Source organism: Gigantopelta aegis, chromosome 4 (genome assembly GCF_016097555.1).
Source record: "Gigantopelta aegis isolate Gae_Host chromosome 4, Gae_host_genome, whole genome shotgun sequence".
NCBI lineage: Eukaryota > Metazoa > Mollusca > Gastropoda > Neomphalida > Peltospiridae > Gigantopelta > Gigantopelta aegis.
Genome location: NC_054702.1, coordinates 90,579,278 through 90,606,966, shown reverse-complemented (window position 1 = coordinate 90,606,966; position 27,689 = coordinate 90,579,278). Strand labels below are relative to the sequence as shown.

Below are 27,689 nucleotides of genomic sequence, written 5' to 3'. Positions count from 1 at the left end.
GAAGATAAAGAAGAAAAGAAGTAGACGAAGAAGGAAAAAAAGAAAAAACCTTTCCACATTCTTTTACCAGCTGAGCTAGGCCTAGCCTATATTGCTCTATGTTGATATTGTCGAAAGTTATTTGAGAAACTCATGTCAAAATAATAGACGCAGATCCAAAGGGAGGTGTTGGGGTGCGAAATTCAAAGTAGGCCTACTCTGAAAAATTTGCAGTGGGGTGGGGGGGGTAAAAAAAAAACCGACGTTCGTTGCATCCCCTCCATGAATACTGGAGGTGCCCTTTGAAAAAAAAAAACTTGCAAACCTCCCTAGAAATAAATCCTGCTTCTAAAAAAGAAAAGATACGTTTCAATAGTTTTCTTCTTTTTCAAAGAGGAGTTGGGGGGCGGGGGCTTGGTGTATTACACCTTTGGAATAAACATGATTTGTCCACTATTTTTCGATGATAGCTGGATTAAAAAAGAAAACAAAAATCGGTCATCAACGACGATTTGAAAAAGTGAACAACAGAGTTGTCTCCCTTCTCTTAACCAACGTACTTCCGTGTTGTCAAGCATTCGTTACTTGTGAGATAGCCGACATGTATATCTCATGGGTTTTTCATATTGGCTATTTCTGTTTTACCTATGCAGGTATAAGAGAAACAGTAATAGTTAATAGATGCATTTTTTAGTTTATTTTTTATAGAAATATTCATGTGTATAACTACATTAAAAGTTAAACGTATCCAGCGTTTTAAAAAACGGAAGCGTCATGGATGAGTTTATTTTTATTGTAGGGATATTTAATAATTAATATCATTTGTATATTTAAGATCATGGTTGATTTGAAAGTGTATATTGCTGGAACTGTAGAGTAAAGTTTTATAAAATACAAACATAGTTAATATGTAAGCAATGTGATGCAGCTTTTAGCGTGTGATTGATATATTTAACTACACTTCTATCAAAATAATTGCCAGTCCCATATTGAGCAGAAAACATCGTTAATCACAATCACAATTTTTCGAAATTTAAAGAAAATATAAAATACCTTTTTAATTTCAATAAAGAACATAGGCGTCATCAGCACTGGGGGAGTTCACTGCTACCTCCCAACTGCCAGGCCCCTTCATCCCCAAGAGTTGGAGACCAACACCATCTGGTCAGGGGCGGTACCAGTTCCAGTACGTCCAGAAGAGTCGCACCTTCTACTTGACGTCTGAGCGGAACTGGGTGTATCAGCAAGGATGGATTATCCAATCGGCCATCGGATTATCAGGCTGATACTTCCAGAAGATTACCCAGCCTTACTTCGGGGAGAGTGCTACAATGACCTGCCTCACTTCTTCCCGAGGTTCCGAACCGATCACCCCAACATCTCGCCATGAGTTCCGCCAAAACTCTCCTAGGGCAGGAACCTACTTTTTAGGGCTTAGTTGGACTTGAAATCTTTTGGCCGTGGTTAAAAATTTTATGTTCATTTTTTTGTAAACAGTCCGACACACTTTACTTTAGCAGCCCGTCTAAATTGCTCAAATCACCCTAACAACGTTTTGGCCGAGCACTCTAATATTACTTTTTGGATTTTAAATTTTATCTAGACATGAGTCGAATGTAGCAGCTCCTTTTGGCTTTAGGTCCCTCGACATAACTACTAAATTCATATTCCAAATTCTGCCCACCTTAACCTCACACACACACCCCACACCCCGGCCTGGACCATATAGATCGGACTTTAAACTTTTAGACCTCCGTTCAAAATTTTATGTCGACATTACTTTTTTTTTTTTTATATTATTAAATAGTCCGACCCTCTCTTCTTTCTCTTATTTATTTTTGGACTGTCCTAAAATGCTCCAAATTATATAAATATTCGGCCGAGCAGTCAATTCTTTTTATTTTTGGCTTGTAACTTTTTATTTAATTTTTTTGTTTAATCCTATTAACTTTTTTTACTAATTGCTAGTTTCAAAATTCTGCCCATTTTTAATTCTACCCCTCCACCCCACCCCCCACCCCCCTCCCCCATCCCGAGTCAGGCCACCGATCTTATCGGAGGTCAGACTGGATGGGCGTATTCGAAACCCTAGTGGTATATGGGCACGTTAAACTACTTATCTGTCTATCCAAAGAAAAGAATATTATCACTTGGGTATCGTGGGTTGTCGTGTTTTCTCCAACATAGCATACCAATAGGCCTAATAGTGTACATTTTTCCTTTAGATTATTTAACAGAAAATACAATAACCCCATTTCGTTCCATTAATGCAACCTGAAATATATTTAGTTAAATAGTTTATTATATTATCATGTCATTTATGTTGTTTTACAAGTCAGGTTGATCAAAGAGAAGTGCCTTGTCGTAAATTACTGCTTTTGTTTACACTGTGCATACAGGAGTTGGTCGGAGCTGACGTCACTTCGCCCCAAGCTAGAGTATCGGACGCCTCAAAAAGAAAAGAAAATGGCTGCCCCCAGTTAGCAGGAATAATCACTGTTTTTTATAAACTCTAAAATTATGCAATTTTCATTTGTTAAGTGTCAGTATGTGTTGGTGGTCCGGGTATGCATCATTCCAACACATAAGGCTCATGTTTGACTTTACTCTCCCTTTAATTAGTGTAACAGAGTCGATGAATGAATAAAATCACTAACCTGTTTTTCCACTTTTTTTCACAAATTGCTAAAATATTTTTCCAGAAGCAAGGTTGTCCATTTTGAAATTAATGTCATATGAAATAAAAACTGATTAGTTCTTGGATTACCCTTATAAAGCAGTAATAAAGGGCAGCAACAGCTTGACATAACAGAGTTGATGAAAATTTAGGACAGACCTTTGGAGAGCCTTTATTATAGAAGTATTGGTACAATGTGACTGAAAGTTTAGAAACATGAATTTCGAAATCTGTTCTCACCACTAAAACCTGCTATGAGCCCAGGAACTAGTTATATTTACTTAAAATACTACAGTTTTCACAGTATACCATGCATTGGGACCGGTAAATTGGAAGCCCCTCAAATGTTAGGGATGAACATTTTTAAATAGATTATGTGCAATACCTTTTCTGGTGATGTTTGTATTTTTCTATATGAAGAAAGTTTCATAAATGATCAAGGAACACTGGATAATGCATACAGTATTAAATCAGTGGGGTTCACAATAGTTCGGACAGCAATTTGACCCCTAGTTGGAGAATCACCCATTTATACTACAACTTATACAAATTATTTGGGCCATTTTCATAACAAGGGGCAAATTACGGTAAAGACATTGCAGCTCCTAAATTTTCCATAATGTAAATAAACAGGGATGCACATAAAAAGCATCATCACTTGATACTCTGGATATGATGTTTAGCGAGGCAAATGCATTAGAAAAGCTTGTGGTTAAAATATATTCCGTTACCAAAAATGACCACTCTGTTATTGTGCACAAAAGCACGTTATTGTTATAGAATTGCAAAACTCCCGAAAATACTACATTTGCCTTTAAACTGCAAAATGTAAGTAAACCACTCACAAATACATAAGTTTTTTCAATTTCAGTTTAAAATATTAAAATAAAACTACACTGCATCCAACTTTAAGTTGCACCTTTTATTTTTCATTTTATTGTCTTTACCGTTATATTACCTACAAAAAGGATGAAAATTTTATTAGTTTGAAAGTTGTCCACCAGATGGCACTCACATCTAGGTCAAGCTTAGATCAACATGTTAAGTACATGGATACTAGCTGGGTATCTTTATAGGCAAGTTATTTTTAATTCTTAAAAAACTTTTTTCAATGTCACACTTATTGTCTGTCTATACCATTAGTTTAATAAAGTATCCTGGAAGTATGAGAAACCCATTATTTATATTTTTTCATTCAGTAAATCTGTTTTTAAAAGCCATTTGCATGATTGCATTACTGATGTACATTGCAGATGACACAAATACCATGTCATGTGTCTTTACCATTATAATTTTTGTCTTTATCGTTTATCTATGTTGAATAATGGAAAAGACAGATTTAACACTTTTTCATAATCATCCAGTCTAGCATTATATCTTACATATGCTTGTAATAGTAACAATTATAGATATCTATATACATTTATAAAAGTATTACTATTATTGATTTTCTTTGCTATTAATAAATTAATGGTAAAGACATAACAGTAAAGACACTGTTTACTGTTATGCCTTACGATTAAGGGTAAAAATAGAAGCACGAAAATAGTTTTATGTACATTTTTAAAAATCATACATCTCTAGTTTTGCTACTTGAAATTATGCACAACTCAACATATCTGCTTTAGATTTTACTATTAAAGACATAAAAAACTAACATTTTATTATTTTTTTAATTCTTTACTGTTATTTGCCCCTTTTTGTGAAAATAGCCCATTTATTTCTGATCCAATAAATGTGGTTCTTATCACAGAGAGAGGGAGGGACTGGCACAAGAACAGAACTAAACAAAGTGGGGATAGAGAATGATGGTAGGGGTGTGTGTGTGTGAGAGAGAGAGAGAGAGAGAGAGAGAGAGAGAGAGAGAGAGAGGGACGGACTGGCACAAGAACAGAACTAGACAAAGTGGGGATAGAGAATGATGGTAGGGGTGTGTGTGTGTGAGAGAGAGAGAGAGAGAGAGAGAGAGAGAGAGAGAGTGAGGGAGGGACTGGCACAAGAACAGAACTAGACAAAGTGGGGATAGAGAATGATGGTAGGGGTGTGTGTGTGAGGGAGAGAGAGGGAGGGACTGGCACAAGAACAGAACTAGACAAAGTGGGGATAGAGAATGATGGTAGGGGTGTGTGTGAGAGAGAGAGAGAGAGAGAGGGGGGGGGGGGAGAGAGAGAGAGAGAGAGAGAGAGAGGGGAGAGAGACAGAGACAGAGACAGAGAAAGAAAAAACCAGGTGATCATGTGCATCATATTTTAATAAAATCATAAATGTTTTTTTTTCACCATTAAAATACAGAGGGGAAGGGGATGTAGGAGCAACGAAGGGAGGAGAATATAGTGAGGGAGATGAGAGACAGAGAGGGGAGGGGGTGATAGGGAGCATGCGCTATAGTATATTTGTGTGTTATATGTGTAATGGGTTGTCTTATTTATACTCCAGTTTGATGCATCATGGGTGTTTGTGGGAGTTCGGCAAACAAATTTGCATTCACCGAGGAGGACAAAAAGTACATCCGTATATCTTGGGATCAGTTTTCTCAGGGTGACATGGCAGAAAATGGAAAACTTGTCTTTACTAGGTATACAGCTATTCACATTTTTATGTTCAGAGAAGCTAATCTATAGTCCGTCCCATCATTCTATTAAAAACTTTTTGTAAATAATTTCAGTTTGGTTTGACGTAGTGTTTTGGAAATAACAAAGAAATACAATTTGTGTGTGCAAATCACAAATCAGTCAGCTTGGAAATAAACAACTTGTAGTAAATTATATAGTATGAAAAAAAATGCGATCACTGTGGGACGGACTATAAATAAATAAACAAAACAAAACATAGCATATAGTGAATCCCTTTACGGAATTGAAATCACAAAAATCTGTAGATCAACACATGTTTATGTACATGTTGTTTGGGGGGGGTGTGGGGGTGTCTTGATAAATACCAATTTGTCCATATTTCATATAAAAAGAGTTATTATTATTATTATTTTTTTTGTCATACTAAATGTTTAATGAAATAACAATAAGAAAAAATCCAAAATGTCCTTCAAACTACATGTATTTCTATTTTGCTTTTATATTCTTGTTTTACTTATATCGGAAAAATTAATATCTTAATGTTGTTTACAATCGGACATTCTGCCAGAACATAATTTAAGGGTAAATACTTAGAATAAAACAGAATTTAAGTGCCTTTACTCAGTAGATCTGGTTTTGAAATGTTTTGGAATGATGTATTTCATACACTTTCAACTTGCTTATGGTGAAAGTATGTAGGAGAGAATCATTCTTAATGTCAATTGACAGTAATATTTAGTAAAATAAATATTAGCATTATCAGTGTGGTAAGCGTTTTTTCACCCACACAAAAATTGTTTTGCGCAAGTACACACAAAGGAAAAGCAGTTGGTCATGTCAAACCTTAACGACTGCATTGTGACACAATTAAATTATTTGAACAGTAAAATTACAATGTCACACAGGTTATATATCCATTAATTGCCAAGACTTTAAGGTACATAATTTTACCATCAGTACCCTCTCACAAAGACCTTGACAATATCCTTTTTAGCTTAAAATGCCAATTTGTCTAGCTGGAGGACCCCCAATAACTGGCCCCTGATCCTTCTTTTACACACGCCCACCCCCACCCCCAGTTATTGTAAGTTAGGTACCGCTAGTATTTACACATTGACAAACAGTTAGTTTATTCAGCATAAATGCCATAGGCCCATAATACAACCAGAAGCCTGCTATACATTTTTGCATATATCGGTACATGTAGCTGACATTTGCACAGGATATTGTATATTCACTCATCCTCAGGTATATAGGACAGAGCTATCCCATGAAAGAAAGCTATGTAAGAAATTTCTATCTTACATGGGATATCACGCGCTTGCGTTTAACATGACGCCGTTGGTAATATATGACGTCATATTAATATTAGATGATGACGTGAGGTCATTAGACACAGTTTTAAATTAATATTTTGTTATTAAAACCTTCATTTTAAAAGATATCTAGTTAATTTGTAGTGTTCAATTTTATTTAACACATGAAACAAACACGGCAAATACGATAGTATAGTTTATTTATAATAAAATGGTCAAATAAAAAAGTTACTTGTTCAGCCATATTTTTCTGTTCGTGTAAAATAATGGTTTATTTAACAAATGAATGAGAGAAAAAGACTCCGTCATATGTGATCATGTGGGATAGAAAAAGTACACCCTCGGTGGTGAAAATTTCAACCATGGGACTCGGCAAGCCTCGTCCCAGTTCAAAATGTTCACCACCTCGGGTGTACTTGACCGCATATAATGGAGTCTTATAGGTATAGTTAAACATTATGTATTTCTACTTTTTTGTACATTAGAAAGATAAAGACATACATTAAATATTAGAAGCAGATTTTCTGATATCTATAAAGGTTTGCAATTAATGATTTTTCATACATTTAGGAATATGGAGATCTCTTAATACATCATAACGCTTACATACAAGCAACATATGGAGTTACTCCTTAATATAACGTAATCCTTTATTCAATCAATATGAACAGAGTCTTTCAGTACTGACTATATTGTTTCTTTCATGGTCAACAGCAAGTCTAAACTTTTCTATATTTAAATCTTGTATATATTACTCTAAGATAAGATGGGATGCCATAAGTGAGATAACATTTAACAGTGACTTATAATGTTTATAATAAAAAGTATCGGATAAATTGGTAACAGAACTACACTACTTTTGTTGGAGGTTATATCAAATAATCGTTGTCTAAATGTAACTACATGTATAAACAATTTTACATATCCAACATCCTGAGCAATCCAAACATACCATAGCCAAATTCTGATCTAAAAGGAATATCTTTACATGTGTTTGCAGGATGTTTGAGAAAAGCCCAGCTATACAAGATCTGTTTTACTATTCGACATCTTGCAAAGTGATGTCAAAGAAGTTTGGAAAGAACTGCCAGTTCGACAATCACATCTGTCAGGTGTTCGATACGCTGGGGTCAATTGTGTCGATCCTTGACGACTGCAAGAAACTTGAGACCAGTCTCGAGGATGTGGGGTCAGCTCACGCCATGTTTGCTTTCGAGAAGGACTACTTCAATGTAGGCAAAATCGTACGGAGCAATATTGTACATAAATAATACTACACAAATTGATTTTAAAAATAATGTATGCTATAACGTGCATAAGGCTGTGGATATATTTTTAAACAACGAATTGTAAACTTAACGGACACAGGTGTAATATTAAATTTTTTAAATATCTTCCAAAACCATGTTTAAAATAAATTTTACTATCTTTTTCCAAGTATAACTTGTTTATTTATGGTGAATTCACGCTTGCACAGTTAACATACGTCACAGAGCAATCATTTTCATTAGTGTTCATTTCATTGGTCTGTGTGGCTTTGGCGTCTGGGTCATAACAGTGGAACAGCCAACCACAGGTGTTTTTAAATCAATCTCCCACACATCACTGTGATCGTACTAAAAATCGCATACAACATTCTATTTGACAATGAATGGACAATTTTCCTAATAATAATGAGGTTTTGTTAACCCATTTGAGAACCATTTCAACAAGAAATAATCGTCGTCATCAGTTCAGGTGTTCTTGTTGTCGGCTTATATTACACTTGATTTTTCAACAACCCATTTTATAAATACAATATTCTTGTTAATATTGGCAGTACAAAACACATATATTTGCATGTTAAATAAACTATATTTTGGATCATATACATGTGTCTAATTAAGTATATGTTTTCATATTTCTCAGTATTTATCTAACATTACTGAAGAAAGCAAAAAAATAAAATAATAATCACTATTTCGGTAGAAGCCTCGCCTAAGTATTAACTTATTTTTCAACATGAGTTGCCTATGATTGTTTTATGATTTCGCAGCGCTAAGAGAGCTTTGAAAATATGGGTCCAGGTCCCACGAATCACGAAACTCAATGTTGTGTTTATACAACAAAGAGCATGTGAATGCCAAACATCTCAGCGGATCAGTTCTTGGATGTGATGATGAAACCTGTTTATATATATGGCAGTACAGTGGATTTTGGGTTCCCATTTCGGCGCCCGACCTGGATCCCACCGAGCAGCTCACAGTTCTAAGCACTTAAATTGATTCTTTATTCCAGGTGTTCGGGGAGTGTCTACTGGTTTGTTTAGAACAAAAGCTCGGAGACAGCTTCACACCTCAAGTGAAAACGGCTTGGACTCACTTTAGTTCTTTCATACTGGAGTTTGTGCTCGCTGGCTGGACAGTACGTATGGACAAACTAAACGTTTACCGGTGATTGTCACGCAATCAACATTTGAATGCCTCTTATATGTATATGTGGCCAAGTGCATAAAGCACCCTCACACAAAAACTACACAAGTTCGATCTTGTTTATATTCTTTAATCCATGATGATAATATATATACATGTATATGATATGGAGAGTTGGCCCCAAACGTCTTTCTCTCTTGCCAGATATTCTCTCTCTCTCAACTATCTTTCACCCCAGTCACACGGATAACATCACACACACACCTGACCAATACTGGCAGACAATTACTGTTCTGGGTTCCTTAAGGTAACACCAGTGACAGTGTTTACCATATATTAATGTCCTAAGTGTCTTGGAGGAATTTCCCAAGTACCTTAAGTGTAAATAAAGAGAAATAAACCTCCAATGCCTTAGTGGTGTTTATGCATGTTTAGTATAATAAAAGATTATGCTGGGTGCTGTAGTTGAACCCCTCACATATATATGTTGTTATGACAGAGACTCGTTGACATTGTGTATTATAACAGTTTATTAGATTAGTATTAACAGGCACGGATCCTGGGGTGTCCACATTTTAAAGTGCATTTCCCCACTAATATACAACTTCCATTTAAATAGTTCAAGTTGCAATCTAATTAAAATTAGCTCTACTATTACATGTGGATCTAACAGCAGCCTGTTGGAGCTCATGTCCAGTTGACCTTTCATTCGACCAATCAAAACCTTACTTGCAAAATCATGCCAGTGATTTGAAAATAATTTGAAAACATTCAGTTTTATGCCGAGGGTATACGAAATGATTCAGGTGAATTACAAAGTATGCCAGAAACTAATTTCAATATAAAATTTTATATAAAATTCGTTTCAAGATGAAAAAAACCCATGATGGTATAGCCATAAAATCTCTTTATACTAGTATACAATCCAGAGTTTATTACTGCACTTTTCCCCTGTTTTTTCAATATTGAAATAGACCAACAAGTTCGCCTATTGCATAAATAGTCTCGACCGATATTTTTAGAATTTGTATGCTCCCGAATAACGTTATAAAAGGCGAAGTGTAATTGGTCGATATTTAAATTGTTATTTATAGATGAAATGTCACCTGGACATGGGAGTCCACGCAATGCTGTTAGATCTACTGGTGAGACCAGTAGAGCTAATTTTAATCAGATTGTTCAAGTTGCATGTAGACTCCCACCCCCACCCCCCTGCAGAAAATAACCCTGTACCTCAGTGGTTGCTATTTTAGGACAGCACCAAAAACAAAAGTCTAAATATAGAGAATTTATAAATATTAATAATATAGAGAATTCTAACCACTAAGTTTATAAATATATTTTTAAAAATCAGTATGTTCGTTAAAATGTATCTGTTCTATATAATATTTACTTACAGTGTGTTCCACATAAGCTGCAGCTTATTCTTTGTTAATAACCAAATAAAACTACGCACAAAAACAATCTCTTACATCAACTACCTGACGTTTACTGATAGATGTTAAGTGTTAAAAACTTATGATACTGATACTACACTATTTTACTACTGTTATAAATATTCAATAGGTATGATGCTGAAATTCACATAGTTTACTAAGTGTTAGGTGTAAGTGTTTAGAATTTATGATATTGGCATTCACATATTTTACAACTGCTAGGTGTAAGTGTTCAGAACGTATGATATTGGCATTCACATATCTTACAACTGCTAGGTGTAAGTGTTCAGAACGTATGATATTGGCATTCACATATCTTACAACTGCTAGGTGTAAGTGTTCAGAACGTATGATTTTGGCATTCACATATCTTACAACTGCTAGGTGTAAGTGTTCAGAACGTATGATATTGGCATTCACATATCTTACAACTGCTAGGTGTAAGTGTTCAGAACGTATGATATTGGCATTCACATATCTTACAACTGCTAGGTGTAAGTGTTCAGAACGTATGATATTGGCATTTATATATTTTACAACTGCTAGGTGTAAGTGTTCAGAACGTATCATTCGGCCTTCATATATTTTACAACTGTTATGTGTAATTGTTCAGAATGTATGATACTGGCATTCACATATGTTAATCTTGTTAGATGTAAGAGGTCAAATCCTATAATACTGGCATTCACATATGTTAATCTTGTTAGATGTAAGAGGTCAAATCCTATAATACTGGCGTTTACATATTTTAATCTTGTTAGATGTAAGAGGTCAAATCCTATAATACTGGCGTTCACATATGTTAATCTTGTTAGATGTAAGAGGTCAAATCCTATAATACTGGTGTTTACATATTTTAATCTTGTTAGATGTAAGAGGTCAAATCCTATAATACTGGCATTCACATATTTTAATCTCGTTAGATGTAAGAGTTCGAATCCTGTAATACTGGCGTTCACATATTTTACTAGATATATTGTTTATTCCGCATCAGCTAATAAGTGCAAATGTTCACAACATATTACGTGCTTTTAGAAATAAATGTAACATATTCAGTGTCAGTCGCTAAATGTAAATTTAAATGTTTACATCGCAGTGTATGCCAACTACTGAACACAGATTCTCGTAGCATATTGTTCAGCCATCAATCACCTAGATACATACGTTCTAATATTCCATATCAGTATGCGCGGGTATATCGACATAATGCTGAAACGGGACCTTGTATTGCTTTATACATTGAGAAATCCTGTTTATTGTCTTCATAACAGCTCAGTGGAAATGGATTTAAGGAACTCTATTTAAAAATGTTGTGGTTCTAAAACGATCTATGAATGAATATTTAGAGATAATTGTTGTTTGTTTGATTGTTTGTTTTAAAATTAAAATTTCACATGAACGTTTATGTCATTTTTTTTTTTTAAAGGGACATTCCTGAGTTTGCTGCAATGTTTAAGATATTATTGACAAACAGAGACTTTTAACGATTGTAATTACATATCAAATACATTTTCCTGCATAAAATATTAGTGGCTGTATATTAAACGTGTTTCTGATCGTTCTAATATTTGTACTAGGTTACATTTCATTTTATTGCCTAAACTACTTTTTTTTCGTACATACAAAATTATTTGAAGAAAAATTCCAGTTTGGGCTTCTTACAAATCTAAGACAACCAGAAACACATTGGATATACTAAAGAAGAAAATATAGTTAATTTGCAAGTTTAATTGTAGAAATATTTTATTAGTCGGAAACATCTTACAATGCAGCAAACTCAGGAATGTCCCTTAATGTAAAATAACTTTAGAATAACATGATGCAAACTGTGTCTTCTGCTTTCTTTGACTTGATTAAACATGTACTTTAAAGGGTCATCACGAGTTTATTGTATCAGTTTGACTGATCAGAGTTTATGCCTTGATCAGTTATAAGATATGAACCAAAGTTCGCGTTTTGATGCATGTTAGTGTACGTATCGGACAACAGTAACAATATGGATAAAGGTGATCTTACGTTATTTGTTTTACACACAGAAATATGTTTGGTAGGCACTTCGACTCTTTATGATTACTGCAGCTCTCGCCATTTAAAGGGAGCTGTCACTGTCATTCCCAATGATGTCCATGAGACTACTTCAAGGAGAGTAATGTTTACCTCTCATTAGCATGGAGATTTATATGATAGCCTCGGTGGTGTCGTGGTTAAGCCATCGGACATAAGGCTGGTAGGTACAGGGTTCGCAGCCCGGTATCGGCTCCTACCCAGAGCAAGTTTTAACAACTCAGTGGGTCATAAGACCACTACACTTTCTTCACTCTCACTAACCACTAATAACTAACCCACTGTCCTGGACAGACAGCTCAGATAGTTGAGGTGTGTGTCCAGGACAGCGTGCTTTAATCTTAATTGGATGTAAGCATGAAAATAATTTGAAATGGAAAAAAAATGAATGATAGCAGCAAGGCCTTTTTAATAGTTTCACCGGCCTCAGTGGCGTCGTGGCAGGCCATCGGTCTACAGGCTGGTAGGTACTGGGTTCGGATCTCAGTCGAGGCATGGGATTTTTAATCCAGATACCGACTCCAAACCCTGAGTGAGTGCTCCGCAAGGCTCAATGGGTAGGTGTAAACCACTTGCACCGACCAGTGATGCATAACTGGTTCAACAAAGGCCATGGTTTGTGCTATCCTGCCTGTGGGAAGTGCAAATAAAAGATCCCTTGCTGCCTGTCGTAAAAAGAGTAGCCTGTGTGGCGACAGCGGGTTTCCTCTAAAAACAGTGTCAGAATGACCATATGTTTGACGTCCAATAGCCGATGATAAGATACAAAAATCAATGTGCTCTAGTGGCGTCGTTAAATAAAACAAACTTTACTTTTTTTTAATAGTTTCCGATCACTGTTCTTGGTGGTGTCGTCGTTAAGCTGGTAGCCGTACCGACTCCCACCCAGAACGAGTTTTAATGGCTCAATGGATAGGTATAAGACTACTATACCCTTTTTTCTCTCACTAACTAACAACTAACCCACTGCCCTGGGCAGGCAGCCCAGATAGCTGAGGTGTGTACCCAGGACAGTGTTCTTGAACTTTAATTGGATATAAGCACGAAAATAAGTTAAAATGAAATGATTAGCAATATGGTAATATCTTAAATGGCTCCCCATAATGTAAGTTAGGGGAGCAATTAGTCACACCCCGCATTTGTTTTCACGGTAAGGTATGTGGTCATCACTGTGTGTACTAGCCACCTTTCTGTAAAGAACACTTTAGAATTCCAGTTGTTGTAGTGACCTCGATCACCTTTCTATGTAACTTAGTTCTAGAGTTATGGCCTTTTTTTGCTAAAATGATCTTGAAAATGACCTTTGACCGTACAAATTATCTCGATACAGAAACATTACAACAAAAACATAGAAAGTAGTAGTATACACAGATCTAGTGCTAACAGGCGCTGTAATATGACATTAATTTTTTCTGGAAGCGATCATATTGGATTTTTTTCCTACCGGCCACCATGGGGCTACCCCAAAACAGGGTTGGAAAAATGTTTCAATTTCGTGGTAGCCCACCGGGCTACCAGGTACCTAAATTGTGGTAGCCCCAAAATATTCTTATACAGTATTATCTATGCTTTATATTTCAGATTCTGATAATTATTTTCAAGAATAATAAAATTACAAATATACTTTATCATTTGTCTCATTTATTAATAAAGAATATATATAATACAAGCATGTCATTTGCACAGGTAGGATATTTTCATTCTGTGCTTTCCGACTGTATATTGACGAACACAACTTCCTCTTCAATGGAACCCTCTTTCCTTAATCCTTTCTGTTTATATCCATTTATAACAAGTATGTGGTAATTTTTTAAAATATGCCCATGCCTAACATCATGCCAAATTTCAAAAACTTGCCACAAAGTACACCATTTTTTTTTTTTTTTTTAATATTCCCTCTCCACTATAACTTATGTGCCTATTTTGACGATTTTGTTAGATTAAAAATTGATTGTGAGGGTGGCTAAGATTATCCTATTAATCCAAGTTAAGTGAACATTAAAGAGTTGATGATCATTTTTTATGGAAAGGGTAAAATTATAGGCTTTTCAATAAAATGATGTCACACGTATATAATTTGCGTGACATTGCCATCGAGTCTAGACTAAACGCTTTATAAGCACTCTTTATATTATCAGAAATACGGCCACTAGGAAATGGCCCTTATTGTGAGCCATGAAGTAGTTGTAACCTTATTCAAGGCAAAGGTCCAGTCAGTAAGACCAATTACAGGTGGTTTTTACAACAACAAAAAAAGATAATAGTACACCAGTACCTTTTTTTTACTATCCAAAACATATTAAGATGAGGTTGCACCTACAATCTCTTTCCGTTCCCGCCCCATTTATCTAGCTCTCTCTCTCTCTCTCTCTCTCTCTCTCTCTCTCTCTCTCTCTCTCTCTCTCTCTCTCTCTCTCTTTCCGAATTGGTCTCTTCTTTAGTGGTATAAGGCCAAGTTATATCTAGTTTACTTCCCTAAGAAGCTAGGGGTGGGACGTAGCACAGTGGTAAAGCGCTCGCACGATGCGCGGTCGATCTGGGATCGATCCCCGTCGGTGGGCCCATTGGGCTATTTCTCGTTCCAGCCAGTGCACCATGACTGGTATATCAAAGGTATGTACTACCCTGTCTGTGGGATGGTGCATATAAAAGATCCCTTGCTGCTAATCAAAAAGAGTAACCCATGAAGTGGCAACAGCGGGTTTCCTCTCAATATCTGTGTGGTCCTTAACCATTTGTCTGATGCCATATAACCGTAAATAAAATGTGTTGAGTGCGTCGTTAAATAAAACATTTCTTTCTTTCTTTCCCCAAGAAGCTCGTTTCAAAAAAGACCATTACAAGATGTACTCGACTGAACTGTGCGGAACATGGGTCAGTAACACGGGCTAATGACATTTCAGTGACGACAATTTGCAGATAAATCGTTTAATTTGTGAATCCTGTGTCAGATCAGTGCGATATTTGCTCCCGAGTTCAATTACAGCGACTAAGTCAACAATTACCTGATAAATTGATTCATCTCATGTCCACTGGGACCACTGTAAATTCAGAATTACAAGTATATATGTAACAGTCTCTTTTGATAGATTTCTACGTAAAGACCACGTATGAATTGAAGCCACCTTTCAACATGAGCATGTCATAGAAGAAGAAAAAATAATGATGGTACGTAATCTGCGAGATCCTTAACCTCCGGCGGCAGTAGGAAAAGAATTGCTGAAACCATTACGAGACTTATTATGGTTACTTTTTGTATGTCTCTAAATAGTGTGCTTTTTATTTTTGTATTGGCAACTTCTCTGTCATGAAAGTGTTTCTTCATCCAACAACAGGGTTTCTGCCAGAGGGTACGAAGAGTAAAATTATGTACCCTAAAATCTTGGAAATTGAAGAATAAATTTTTATAATTTTTAGATAGATTATATTAAGAGAACTGTTGTTTAAAATGTGTCAGAGTACATGAAATGCAGCGTCCAATTTCAAAAAGCATTTCAAACCCATAACCACCTAGTATGGGCACTTATGACCTGTTTTGGGGTGTGTGGTTTTTTTTACGTACGCTCAAATTATTTTGTAGCAGAAAGCCTTCACAAATTACAACACATGGCGTCCTCGAGGATGGTGAGTTCTTGCGAATACTCGATTTGTACTGTGTATCTAATGTTCAGTATGTATGTATGTATGTATGTATGTATGTCGGGTTTGACTAGTACATTCACAGATATTAACATTGGCACATATGATAAAAATCATTCTTAGTCTCAAATTTTATATCATGTCATTGCTGAAACGCTAACCTTTGGCACCAATTCCACCGCAGCTCCCGACCACAACGATAAGCCTTCGGTCATCGAGACAGCGGGACGCAGTCCAGTGGTAAAACGTTCGCTTGATGCGCGGTCGGTCTAGGATCGATCCCCGTCGGTGGACTCATTGGGCTGTTTCTCGTTCCAGCCAGTGCTCCACAACTGGTGTAACAAAGGCCGTGGTATGTACTATCCTGCCTGTGCGATGGTGCATATAAAAGATCCCTTGTTGCTAATCGAAAAGAGTAGCCCACTTCATGGCGACAGTGAGTTTCCTCTCTCAATATCTGTGTGGTCCTTAACCATATGTCTGACGCAAGTATAATATACTAGTATTTAATTATGTAGGTGTGCGTGCGTGCGTGCATGTGAGCGCACGCACACATACATATGTTGATAAGCGTGGAGTGCACGCACGAGTTATGACAATGATATATGGAATATCGCAGTCACCTTTTAATGTTTCAGTACTAGCAATACATCATTTTATGAAATGTGAAAATATTTTGTAAATAAAGCTACATATCAAACAAACATCGTAATGTGGGTTATGTATATAATCACGACAAAGAGTATATAAAACATATTTATCTCGTATTTTAATACCAATACGGATATAAGGAAACTCCCCGAAAATTCGTTATTACCAAAAGAATTGTTGGGGTTTTTTTTGTTTTGTTTTTTTATATTGCTGTTGTTATTGTCGCATTGTGATCGTCGTCATTAGCTCAGTTGGTTGAGTGCTCGCTTGAGGTGATTGCGTCACAGGATCGAACCACATCGGTGGATCCATTCAGCTGATTGGAGTTTTCTCGTTCCAACCAGTGCACAACTGGACAAAGGCCGTGGTATGTGTTTCCCTCTCTGTGGAAAGTGCATATAAAAGATCCCTTGCTGCATTAGAAAAAATGTTGCGGGTTTCCTCTGACGACTACGAGTCAGAATTACCTAATGTTTGACATCCAATAGCCGATGATTAATTAATTAATGTGCTCCAGTGGTATAGTTAAACAAAACAAACTTGTCATTATTATTTATTTACCTCCTACCCAGCCACAGGAAGGTGTTTCTTAAACGTGTTTATACGCTAAAATGGATACTGGGGGCGTATCTTGCCTAAATAACTGGCGGAAGGGGAAGTTTAAAAAAGGCACATTATTAGAGGCTTTTCTCGAGCTAAATAAAAAAGAAAAAAAAGCTTTTTGCACTAAAAAGGATACCGTTTTTTTATTTATGGGGCAGCTTCCCCTCCCCTCCTTCCACAGACACGCACACACACACACACACACACACACACAGAGTACATACACGCAGAGCATACACACAGTATATACACACAGTACACACACACACACACCGTTTGTTGCGGCTTTTCCCAAAACCGATAGATTTGTATTTACATTTGTACCGATACTTTTAACGTTATATCTTGGCTGACTGGTCGAAGGCCAATAAAAGTGTCCAAGTGTCCGACGAAATCTTCTGTCGATAATATTATTATGAATTAGATTTAGGACATTGGAAATAATATTTTAAACAATGCTATCTTCAAGATTTATTTTCACACAAACGTGTGTGTGTGTGTGTGTTGTGTGGTGTGTGTGTGTGTGTGTGCGCGCGCGCGCACATAAACCACTATTTTATAGCTATAAGGAAACTAATGTAACGGCATTAGTTTCTCGACAACATATTCACTAACCTCTGGTAAGGGGTGAGGCTGTACGTGTTATTTAAATGACACTTAACAGAAGTTCATATCTACAGACTCGACCATCGTAGTCGGCATACAAGAAAAAATACAATAGCCATGAAATAATATAATATAACTTATTAAAATTCAATTCATTATATAATTTGAAATAATAAAGTCATAGTTAATAATTACATAAGCTCATTTATATGCATGTATAATATATATGATCCATTTAGGCTAATAATTAAAATAATTATAACTATGTAATGCAATACTGTCCAAACTATATAAACAATACCATACAACCTCATATCGTCATTAGTTAATCAATCAGCATTAATAATGAATTTCTTAAAACAATAAACAGACGCCTATATTACATAAATCTACACTACAATGTGATATGACATGTATTATACCTCTTTGTTATAAATTACTTGATCCTAAATTATTCACGTTCAGATATCGTTCCGTGAGATGGTACACGTAGGCCTACTGCAGCCACCCTTTCTACTGACAGAATATGATGACGGATAAAGCAAAGGAATATCCTGCTACTAGCTCATGTGACGTCGCACACATAGCCTGCATTACAAAATCGTTCATTTGACCTCTAGGTCATCGTATAATGTGGCTGAAATAACAGAAATAATAGCTTTTCCCCATAATGTTTATGGTCTGCAGGATAAAGATAATAACTAGTTAATCTCTATAAATCTACACTACAATGTGATGTGACATGTATTATATCTATATATTATTATCCACATAGTTCGAGACATTCAAAGAAATATAACCAGTATGACACACGCGTGTCATAATGATTTCAGGTGCACAATAAATGACGTAGTTTAGGGAATAACGTCATAACTAAATGCGGCTTCCCCAGTCTTAGATCTAAACGCTCACCAAAATGACGTAGTCTCCTTTTACTTACGTTTGAAACGTTTTGACATGGTCCTAGCTTGTTGTTCATAAAATAAAAAAATAGTTTGAATAACGTGGTTAATAAAGAAATTATTACACTCGCGTGTGAATCGTACTGATTTTACGAAACTCTTATCACGATTCATGTATTACCCTCGTTCTCACTCTAATAATACAATAATCCTGACACTCGTTTGGCAGAATCAGTGCGACACATTAGCTCGTATAACAATCTCTATTCATACATTACTGGATCCTAAATTATTCAGGGGCGGGACGTAGCCCAGTCGTAAAGCGATTGCTTGATGCGCGGTCGTTATGGGATCGATTCCCGTCAGTGGGCCCATTGGGCTATTTTTCGCGCCAGCCAGTACACCACGACTGGTATATCAAAGGCGGTGGTATATGTTATCCTGTCTGTGGGATGGTGCATATAAAAGATCCCTTGCTGTTAATCGAAAAGAGTAGCTCATGAAGTGGTGACAGCAGGTTTCCTCTTTATATATCTGTGTGGTCCTTAACCATATGTCCGACACCATATAACCGTAAATAAAATGTGTTGAGTGCGTCGTTAAATAAAACTTTTCCTTTCCTAAATTATTCACGTTCAGATATAGTTCTCAGACGAGAAGTCTACGGAAAGACGTTCCGTGAGATGGTATACGTACTGTATAAGGTTTGGTAATGAATGGCAGAACTCTCTCTCCCCCCCCCCCCCCCCCCCCCCCCCCATCACTCGTCAACCACTTATACCATGTTCAAAATCGCATGGCTGATACATGATCTTACGAGTTATTTCAAAACGTAGCCTATCTATCGAACGAAAGCGAGTTGGATACATTTTTAAGCAATGAGTTGTAAGATAAATGGTATCTAATGAACACGGCTGTAGAATTCTAGTTCTTAAATATCCTCAAAAACGTCTTTTCCAATTTAAAATATATTTATACCACACATAACCAAATATAATTCATATTTGACTACAACAAAATAATCCGGCCCGTAGGAACGAAAGAAAAGAAAGAAAAAAGCTACAGACATTTTTAGTCTCATAAAAATTACATAATAAGGGTCATAATTATTATAAATATTTTGATTTAAATATTTGTGTTACTTCCGTCATAAATACCCAAAATTCCAAACGGCATGATTTTGGGTGCATTTTTGACAATATTCACACCCATACAAACTACACCCAAGCGGGAGTTGGTGGATATAACGCATATATTTATGAAAACTGTGTTCATCAAACCTTACAAAAGTCCCCATTTGAATAAAAGTTTCGTTATTAAATGTTTGACAATATCAGCTTGTTTGAAAATTACCCAAAGTGATCGCTCCCTACTACTATCAGGGTTCAGAAGCGAGATAACTGTATACTGCTACTTTAATTATTCAAATCATAATAATGATTTTCTCTTATTTCTTTCTTTTTGTCTTTTTTTTTAATCTTCTACATTATTACTTTTTTATACATTTAGTACCACTGCGTCGGAAATGAAAAAATATAATATTTGTTCAGGAAAATTAAAAGACCAAGGTAATTTCGTTGTTCAAGGAATAACGAAGCCATACAGTCTTTATGAGATTACCCTATAGAAAAATATACCGGAAGTAGAATTCTCGTAATAGCTTATGGGCAAGTACGGCATTTTGTCTTAATTACCTCACTATGACTAATATGATGCAACGCATTGCGGTTATTTGATTAATAACGTACGATTCTGATCGATATTGGAGAATCCTCCCAAAGCGTAACCCGTACAAAGAGAAATAACAATTCTTTGGCTTAACAATCAGATAGAATTTTAGTCCCAGGGCTGTTTTTGCTGGAAGATGACCCAGACTTGACGACAAATTTGACAATACTCGGAGGACCTCTCGAATAATTGGAATACAGACGCGGGCTATTGTGGTATTCCTAAAAACCAATATCACGAAGCCATGGATTTTTCCCGTTTATTGCATCAATGGTAAAAGGCTTTTCACATATCTACGATCTACAACGCTTAAAGATCTGTAATACTTAAAAACAGTCGATGTCAGTAATGAGAGTAAGCGGCTATCTTCATTTGAAGGACTGCCATTACTATCTAGTATACGTCTCTACAATGCCCAGCGGCATAAACCTCGCCAAGGTATCCAATATATGGAGCAATTTGTTCTATTTAATTGGCAACTGAATCTAGGACAGTGGCAAAGTCTGTTTTGCGGATAGCAGATTCAGAAAAATATATATCGGGCGATTTTTTTAAATAACTTTTTCTCCTCATGTAGTGTTCCATAATAAGTATATTTCCAGTCTGTGGAGAACTACATGTAAAGAATTCCTTGTTACGAACTAAAACGAGTACACCATGTTCGATCAAATTAACCGACTAATCTCTGCCACTTACAAGCAGCTCAGGCTACAGAGTTAAGTGCCCTTGTCAGTATGACGGAACTATTGCATACAAATTATATATCGTGTGGTAATATAGTCATCATTAGAAAGTAGGCGACACGGGTTTCAATTATAGTGAAACCTTAATATGGGAACTCTTTTAAGGCTGTCGTAAAGCAATTTGACTCCCACATAAGCGATTTGTGTCACTAGGTCAAAGAATTGTATATGGCTACTGAAATAACATTTTATGGTGAATTTTGTTTTTCTATATCGATTTAATGTTCTTGGAGAATAGGTCTATATATATATATATATATATATATATATATATATATATATATATATATATAAAGACCTATTCTCCAATATATATTCTTATTATTATTATTATTATTATTATTATTATTATTCCTAACATATGATATTGACGATACCGAAACACACGAGGGTAATAATCTCTTTTATCATATAATCTCAAGCTTCATACGACGTGTTTTTGTAAACTGTATACGCAACTTTAATTCCAGTCAGCCATTACCCGATATTTAAATGACGTAAGAATATGTGACCCGGTGTCTTTTTGAATGGAAATGACCTCAACTTCGAATGACGTCATTTTGGATGTCCTTACATAAAAATAAACTAGTTCTTAACGGGTTGTTGTTGTTTTTTGTTTTTTTCGGGGGGGGGGGGGGGGGGGGGGGTTTGGGGGGGGGGGGGCGGGAGGGGTGGGGGGGTTGGGGGTAAACGCTGGACAGCTTTCAGTGTCAAGTTGCTATACAAAAAAAAAATTGATGACTATGAATGCACACGTCAATTATGTGTCACCGTAGAACGTTTGCTTAAATGTCAATAAAGCTAGTGCCGTGACCTCGATTAATTTACATCTAATTTGCAAAGTTATCAAATTCTTAAAGTATTTGATCTGAATAATATCACATACAGTCAAACTTCGATAACTCGATCTTGAAAGGGACGAGGAAATAGTTCGAGTTTCAGGAAGTTCGAGTTTTCGACATTATTATATAAGAGTTCAAATTCGAAACTGTATTTCAGCTAGTTGATTTCGCTTAATATTGGAGAAAACTTGAGTGTTTTCTCTTTTATAGATACATTACCTGTCCTCAAACAAGTGCACCTCCCCCCCCCCCCCCCCCCCCCCCCCCCCCCACGCAAGTGGTCTGGTCCGAACATCCCAACAGCCAATGGGATGGCCTAAATTCTTCTACTGCATACTGCTCTCTAGTTCCGGTCACATGACTGTAACTTCCTTCTTTTTCCCTGAGCACATCGCACGGAGAACAGGAAGCGGGGAGGCCCGGGCGGGATGAATCTTGAGGACAGGTAATGTATCTATAAAAGAAAACACTCAAGTTTTCTCCATTTCTATAGACATTACCTGTCCTCAAACAAGTGCAGCATTCAACAGATGGTGGTGGGTGCCGAGATCCGTAGATGCTTGTGAAAACTCCCCAACCGGAAAGAGGCTGACTAGTGGAAGAATAAGGCCAACCTTGGTAAGCCCTCATCCTAGGGATGCCCGTCACAGATCAATGCAGGTGATGTTAGTAACAACAACCAGAATGGTGGCATCCGTCAGCAGTGGCAGGTACGGCTCCTAGAATACATGGACCAGGAGGCGGAAGCCACATCTCATGCTGGTTCTGACAGGGTGGGAAGACGTAGCCACCAGGGATGCAGGTGTTAGGTAACCCTCACGTATTGAAGTGTTATAGTTTTTCAATAACAAGCGACAACCTAATGAGGTGCATCCGTCAGAACATTGAACAAAACAAGACCCCCGAGTGTTTTCTGTCTAGTACACCAAAGATCTGTTAGTCCAATAACGACAACCAATAACCACATGCAGTGCAGGGTAAAGGTTATCGAGACAAAAGTTCCGGCACCAGTACGTGAACTGTGCAAAAGAACAAAAGTCTAAGCAATCCTCATCTGTCGATTCGATGGACATCTCGGTATGCAGCCCAGAATCAGACAGACATCAACGGCGACGAGGACGGCTTGTATTCAACAGTCTGTGCAGCAACAACCGGACCCAGATGATGGAACCCCTCAACGTCTTCTGTGGAGACATCCCTCAGATATAATAGTTGGCGAAGATGGAGTCCGTAGCCCAGAACCAACCAGTGATAATGTGCTGAATGGGTGTGTTGCAGTGCAGGGACATCGTGGCAGCCAAGGCACGGAGTTCATGCGGATTAGAAGCAGACGGAGCAGGTAAACCCTCCTTCTGATAGGCGGTCAGGATAGAAGACCGGATCCAGGTGGCCACCGTGTTCTTGGTAAGATCCCTCAACCGACTCTGGTTACAGGAAAGGAAAAGTCTTTTGCGATGTTGTCGAAAAGATCTGGTCCTCTCGATGTACTGGTGCAGGGCTCTGACAGGGCACAACGCCAAGTCCTCAACGTCCGCCGGACCAACGATAGAGGAGAGGGCCTGCACAACATACGAACGAGGCGCTTGGTCTGGTAACTGATTCTTTGCAACAAAGTTCATGAGTAACCCCAAGTTGACTGCACGCCGATCTCGGTGAAAAACGTACCAAGTCTACATCAAGAGCATGGAGTTCTGAGACACGGACAGCCGTGGCAAAACCGAGTAAAAACACCGTCTTCCGCGTCAAGTCTTGCAGGGAAGAGGATTCGATCGGCTTATAAGGTGCGGTCGATAACGCTCGTAACACCAGATTCAGGTCCCATCTTGGTGGCCGAAACCGGTGTACTTGATCTTCAAGGCGAAACCCTTTGATCATCTTATGGATCTCAGGAATACCCGATAACTTCGTTCCAGTAGTGACATCACGAACAGTAGCGATGACCGAAACGTACCCAGCGATGGTAGACCCCTTCAATCGTAAAGTGGTCCGCAGATACAGCAAAAAATCAGCAAGACGAGGTATTTGAATCGTCTGAGGGTTGATTTTTTTTGCCGGACACACCATCGGTGAAGACAAAGCCATCTGACGTTGTAAGCCGCAGTAGTAGATGATCTGTGCGCTTTCAAAATGGCCGCCGTAGACTGTGAAGAAAAACCTTTCTTCCTCAAACTCTTGGAGATAGTCCACGCGTGCAGTTGGCCAATGCGTCGAGATCCAGAGCTTCGGGATCCGGCACCGGAGACACGTAAACCCTCAGCTGATGGTTGAATCGTGTGGCGAAAGGATCGATGTTTGATGTGCAAAGTCTGTCGCACACCCATCGAAACGCTTTGGGATGTAGCATCCATTCCGTCGGATGTGGAGACAACGGCCGAGACAGTGTGTCGACTAGTACATTGGAAACCCGTGGAATATGGCGAGCCCGAAGTTACAACGGAATCTCGTCAACCAGCTTGTCAACCAGCTTGTAGAGACGATAAGTCAACTGCAGCAGACTGCTGGAGTGGGTTCCGCCCCGACGGTTGATATAAGCCACTGCGGTGGTACTGTCTGTGGCTACCATGAGAGAGGCGCCTGACGGCATCTCTCGCCAATGAAGGATGACGTAACTGCCAACATCTCCAACAGGCTGATGTGTAGATCGGCTTCATCTGTAAACTACAGCCACCAACAGGGACTGGACTGCAAGGCGACTGGTAACCGGATCAGCAAATCTGCGTTATTATACTGAATGCATGGATTCAGAAACAAACTGGATACCGCGACCTCTAAGCGTCAAATGTTGCGCCAACGTCAAAATTACTCTTGCAATGATACATCATGAAACAGTAATAGAGTGATTCAGGAATCAAGACATCGGAAACAGCGACCCCGTGATACAGGCAAGAGCCAAGACAGCTAGCAACTCGCTACGCTACATGCCCGATATACCTGAAAGTGAAGCAACGCAAAACAGCAACCGGCTAAAATCCACGGTCGTCACACCACCCGGTGCGAAACAGCAGCAGAGACCATCTAGACAGCATCGGTCACGAACTCTGGCGGTAACAACAGTGAACGTCAGTGAGTTGATAAGCCGCAATGATCCCTGTACCACGCGATGGCAACTGGATAACTTCCGGAACCAGCGGAAGTAGCGACTGTCTTGCATCGCCACCGGATATAGAGAACGATCTGCCGAATGTCGCTGAACCTTCCTCGAACATCGGTGCACGGGATCTCAACACAAGTGACCGGACCAGTAGACTGTCTTCGTCACCAACCCGGAACGCTTGTAACGTCGAACCCCTTCACGGCAAAGAGACATATGTAGACCACAGGTCTGCCAAGATTACCGGCTTGTGCTGAAAGTCGAGAATGGATCGCTTCAGGCAAGTCGGTTGACGATAGTGTGCAATCGTAGTGCACATTGACGTCACGGAAGATATAAGGTAGACCAACATCAAAGTCGACGGCTGGAACAAGGCATATCCTCTGGCATCCTGCACATGAGGAGTTATGGTCGCCATGTACATGTACGCTGAACTGAAGCCATTGACAGGACGTGCCAATCTGTAAGTTCCAGGAAGACGTCTGGTCCCGCCGGAAACAGCGTCATCCAAAGCCGGCGCCACACCGTTGAAGGATAGATCGAAGACGGGAGACAATCAGTCACAGCCATGTGGGTCACTGCGTCCGGATCTTCTATAACGGAAGGTGCCGACGCATCATCTGGAAAATCAGTCAGTACCCTGGCACAGGCACTTCGATCCAATGTACTGGCTGCAATCGGAAACACGGACCGTGGACGGTCCCGTCAGGAGCCGGTGTAAACCCTGAATGCCGAATCAGCTGCCGACTGGTGTGGACTCTTCTTTCGTCTGGTCCCGCCGGAAACAGCGTCATCCAAAGCCGGCGCCACACCGTTGAAGGATAGGTTGAAGACGGGAGACAATCAGTCACAGCCATGTGGGCCACTGCGTCCGGATCTTCTATAACGGAAGGTGCCGACGCATCATCTGGAAAATCAGTCAGTACCCTGGCACAGGCACTTCGATCCAATGTACTGGCTGCAATCGGAAACACGGACCGTGGACGGTCCCGTCAGGAGCCGGTGTAAACCCTGAACGCCGAATCAGCTGCCGACTGGTGTGGACTCTTCTTTCGTCTGGTCCCGCCGGAAACAGCGTCATCCAAAGCCGGCGCCACACCGTTGAAGGATAGGTTGAAGACGGGAGACAATCAGTCACAGCCATGTGGGCCACTGCGTCCGGATCTTCTATAACGGAAGGTGCCGACGCATCATCTGGAAATCAGTCAGTAACCTGGCACAGGCACTTCGATCCAATGTACTGGCTGCAATCAGAAACACGGACCGTGGACGGTCCCGTCAGGAGCCGGTGTAACCCTGGACGCTGCACCACTTCGATCGATCACGGGACCACTTCGATCGATCACGGGACGAGGGTACCGAACGGTGAGCCGATGACGCAGCAATCTTCCAGTTCGTTACAGGGCTCCGTCTGCTTGCTGGAACAACGATCCGCAAGGGCCGGCTACTGGTAGCCGTGTAAACCGACGGGGGCCTGTGGCAGCCAACGATCAAATGCCGACATCTGCCGGTGGAACCTCCGTGGCGATCATCGAAACCGGACCCTTCTTGGCTGAAACAGATGGATGGGCCAGCGGTGGTAGTATATCAGATATGACAGCCAGACAATCCCTCAGTGACAGGTGGTCCGCCGCATCCAGATCTTCCAGCACCGCAAGAACCGATACATCATCAGAAAGTCACGTAGCACCCGTGAACAAGCCAGTCGCTCTGGTCATGGCCCGATGGAGATACCGGAGAACCGGACCGTGGGCGGTCCCGTGTGGATACCAAGGAACGGATGACCACATCGTCGTTGGATGTGGCAAGGACGGCAACATGTCGTAGACGGCCGCCAAGCAATCCCTCATAGGCATATGGTCCGTCGAGTCGGGTTCTTCAATGACAGATGTCGCAGGCGCTTCATCACCAAGTCTCGTAGAACTCGAGCACAGGTCAATCGATGTACCGTAATGGAAGCCGCCGGTTAACCGGACCGTAGATGGTCCCGTCTAGCCCTCGGAGGCCTTGGAAGCCACATCAATTGAAGGTTGGCGCTGACGATCTGTGGAACCCGTAGGGAGCCATACAGGTCATGTGGAACGGCTACGGTCCCGGCTCCGATGCGCCGAAGAGGACTTCCCCGCCGAAGATCGGTGAGCCTTGGAATCCGTGGAGCGTCTATCTGAATGAACCGGCTTCTTAGAGGGCTGCGTAGAGACCGCAGGCCTGTCATCCGAAGTCTTAGGTATCGGTGGAGCTGAAGAAGCCGCACCCCCTGAAGAGGGGACTGGAACCGGACCTGACCCCGAACCCGCCGGTTTGGGTAAGGTCGCCATTGACGCCATTGTTTCTTCCAGCATGGTCGGTAGAATTGAACGTAACACTTCCGCCATGGAGTCAGCAATCGAAGGCGAAGATTCCACCTTCTTGGTCCTCGAAGATTCCA

General features: G+C 39.2%; 1 protein-coding gene across 2 annotated transcripts; it reads left to right on the top strand.

The window, feature by feature from the left end:
- The first annotated feature begins 493 nt into the window (after positions 1 to 493).
- On the top strand, positions 494 to 9,359 carry LOC121371393 (neuroglobin-1-like). 2 transcript variants are annotated; one of them, XM_041497259.1, is made up of 4 exons: positions 494 to 632; positions 5,093 to 5,231; positions 7,546 to 7,777; positions 8,823 to 9,359. In XM_041497259.1, the coding sequence occupies exons 2-4, from the start codon at positions 5,104 to 5,106 to the stop codon at positions 8,979 to 8,981; spliced, it is 519 nt and encodes a 172-aa protein (XP_041353193.1). In that variant the 5' UTR covers positions 494 to 632; positions 5,093 to 5,103; the 3' UTR covers positions 8,982 to 9,359. The 2 variants fall into 2 exon arrangements, with proteins under 2 accessions (XP_041353193.1, XP_041353192.1); XM_041497258.1 differs by having other exon boundaries at positions 7,546 to 7,789.
- Positions 9,360 to 27,689: the final 18,330 nt, after the last annotated feature.

Bases quoted from the DNA above. Each gene is read 5' to 3' on its own strand.
- LOC121371393 (XM_041497258.1), top strand. From the start codon at position 5,104: ATGGGTGTTTGTGGGAGTTCGGCAAACAAATTTGCATTCACCGAGGAG. The intron at 5,232-7,545 runs GTATACAGCTAT...ATGTGTTTGCAG, and splicing joins GGAAAACTTGTCTTTACTAG to GATGTTTGAGAAAAGCCCAG. The intron at 7,790-8,822 runs GTACGGAGCAAT...TCTTTATTCCAG, and splicing joins ACTTCAATGTAGGCAAAATC to GTGTTCGGGGAGTGTCTACT.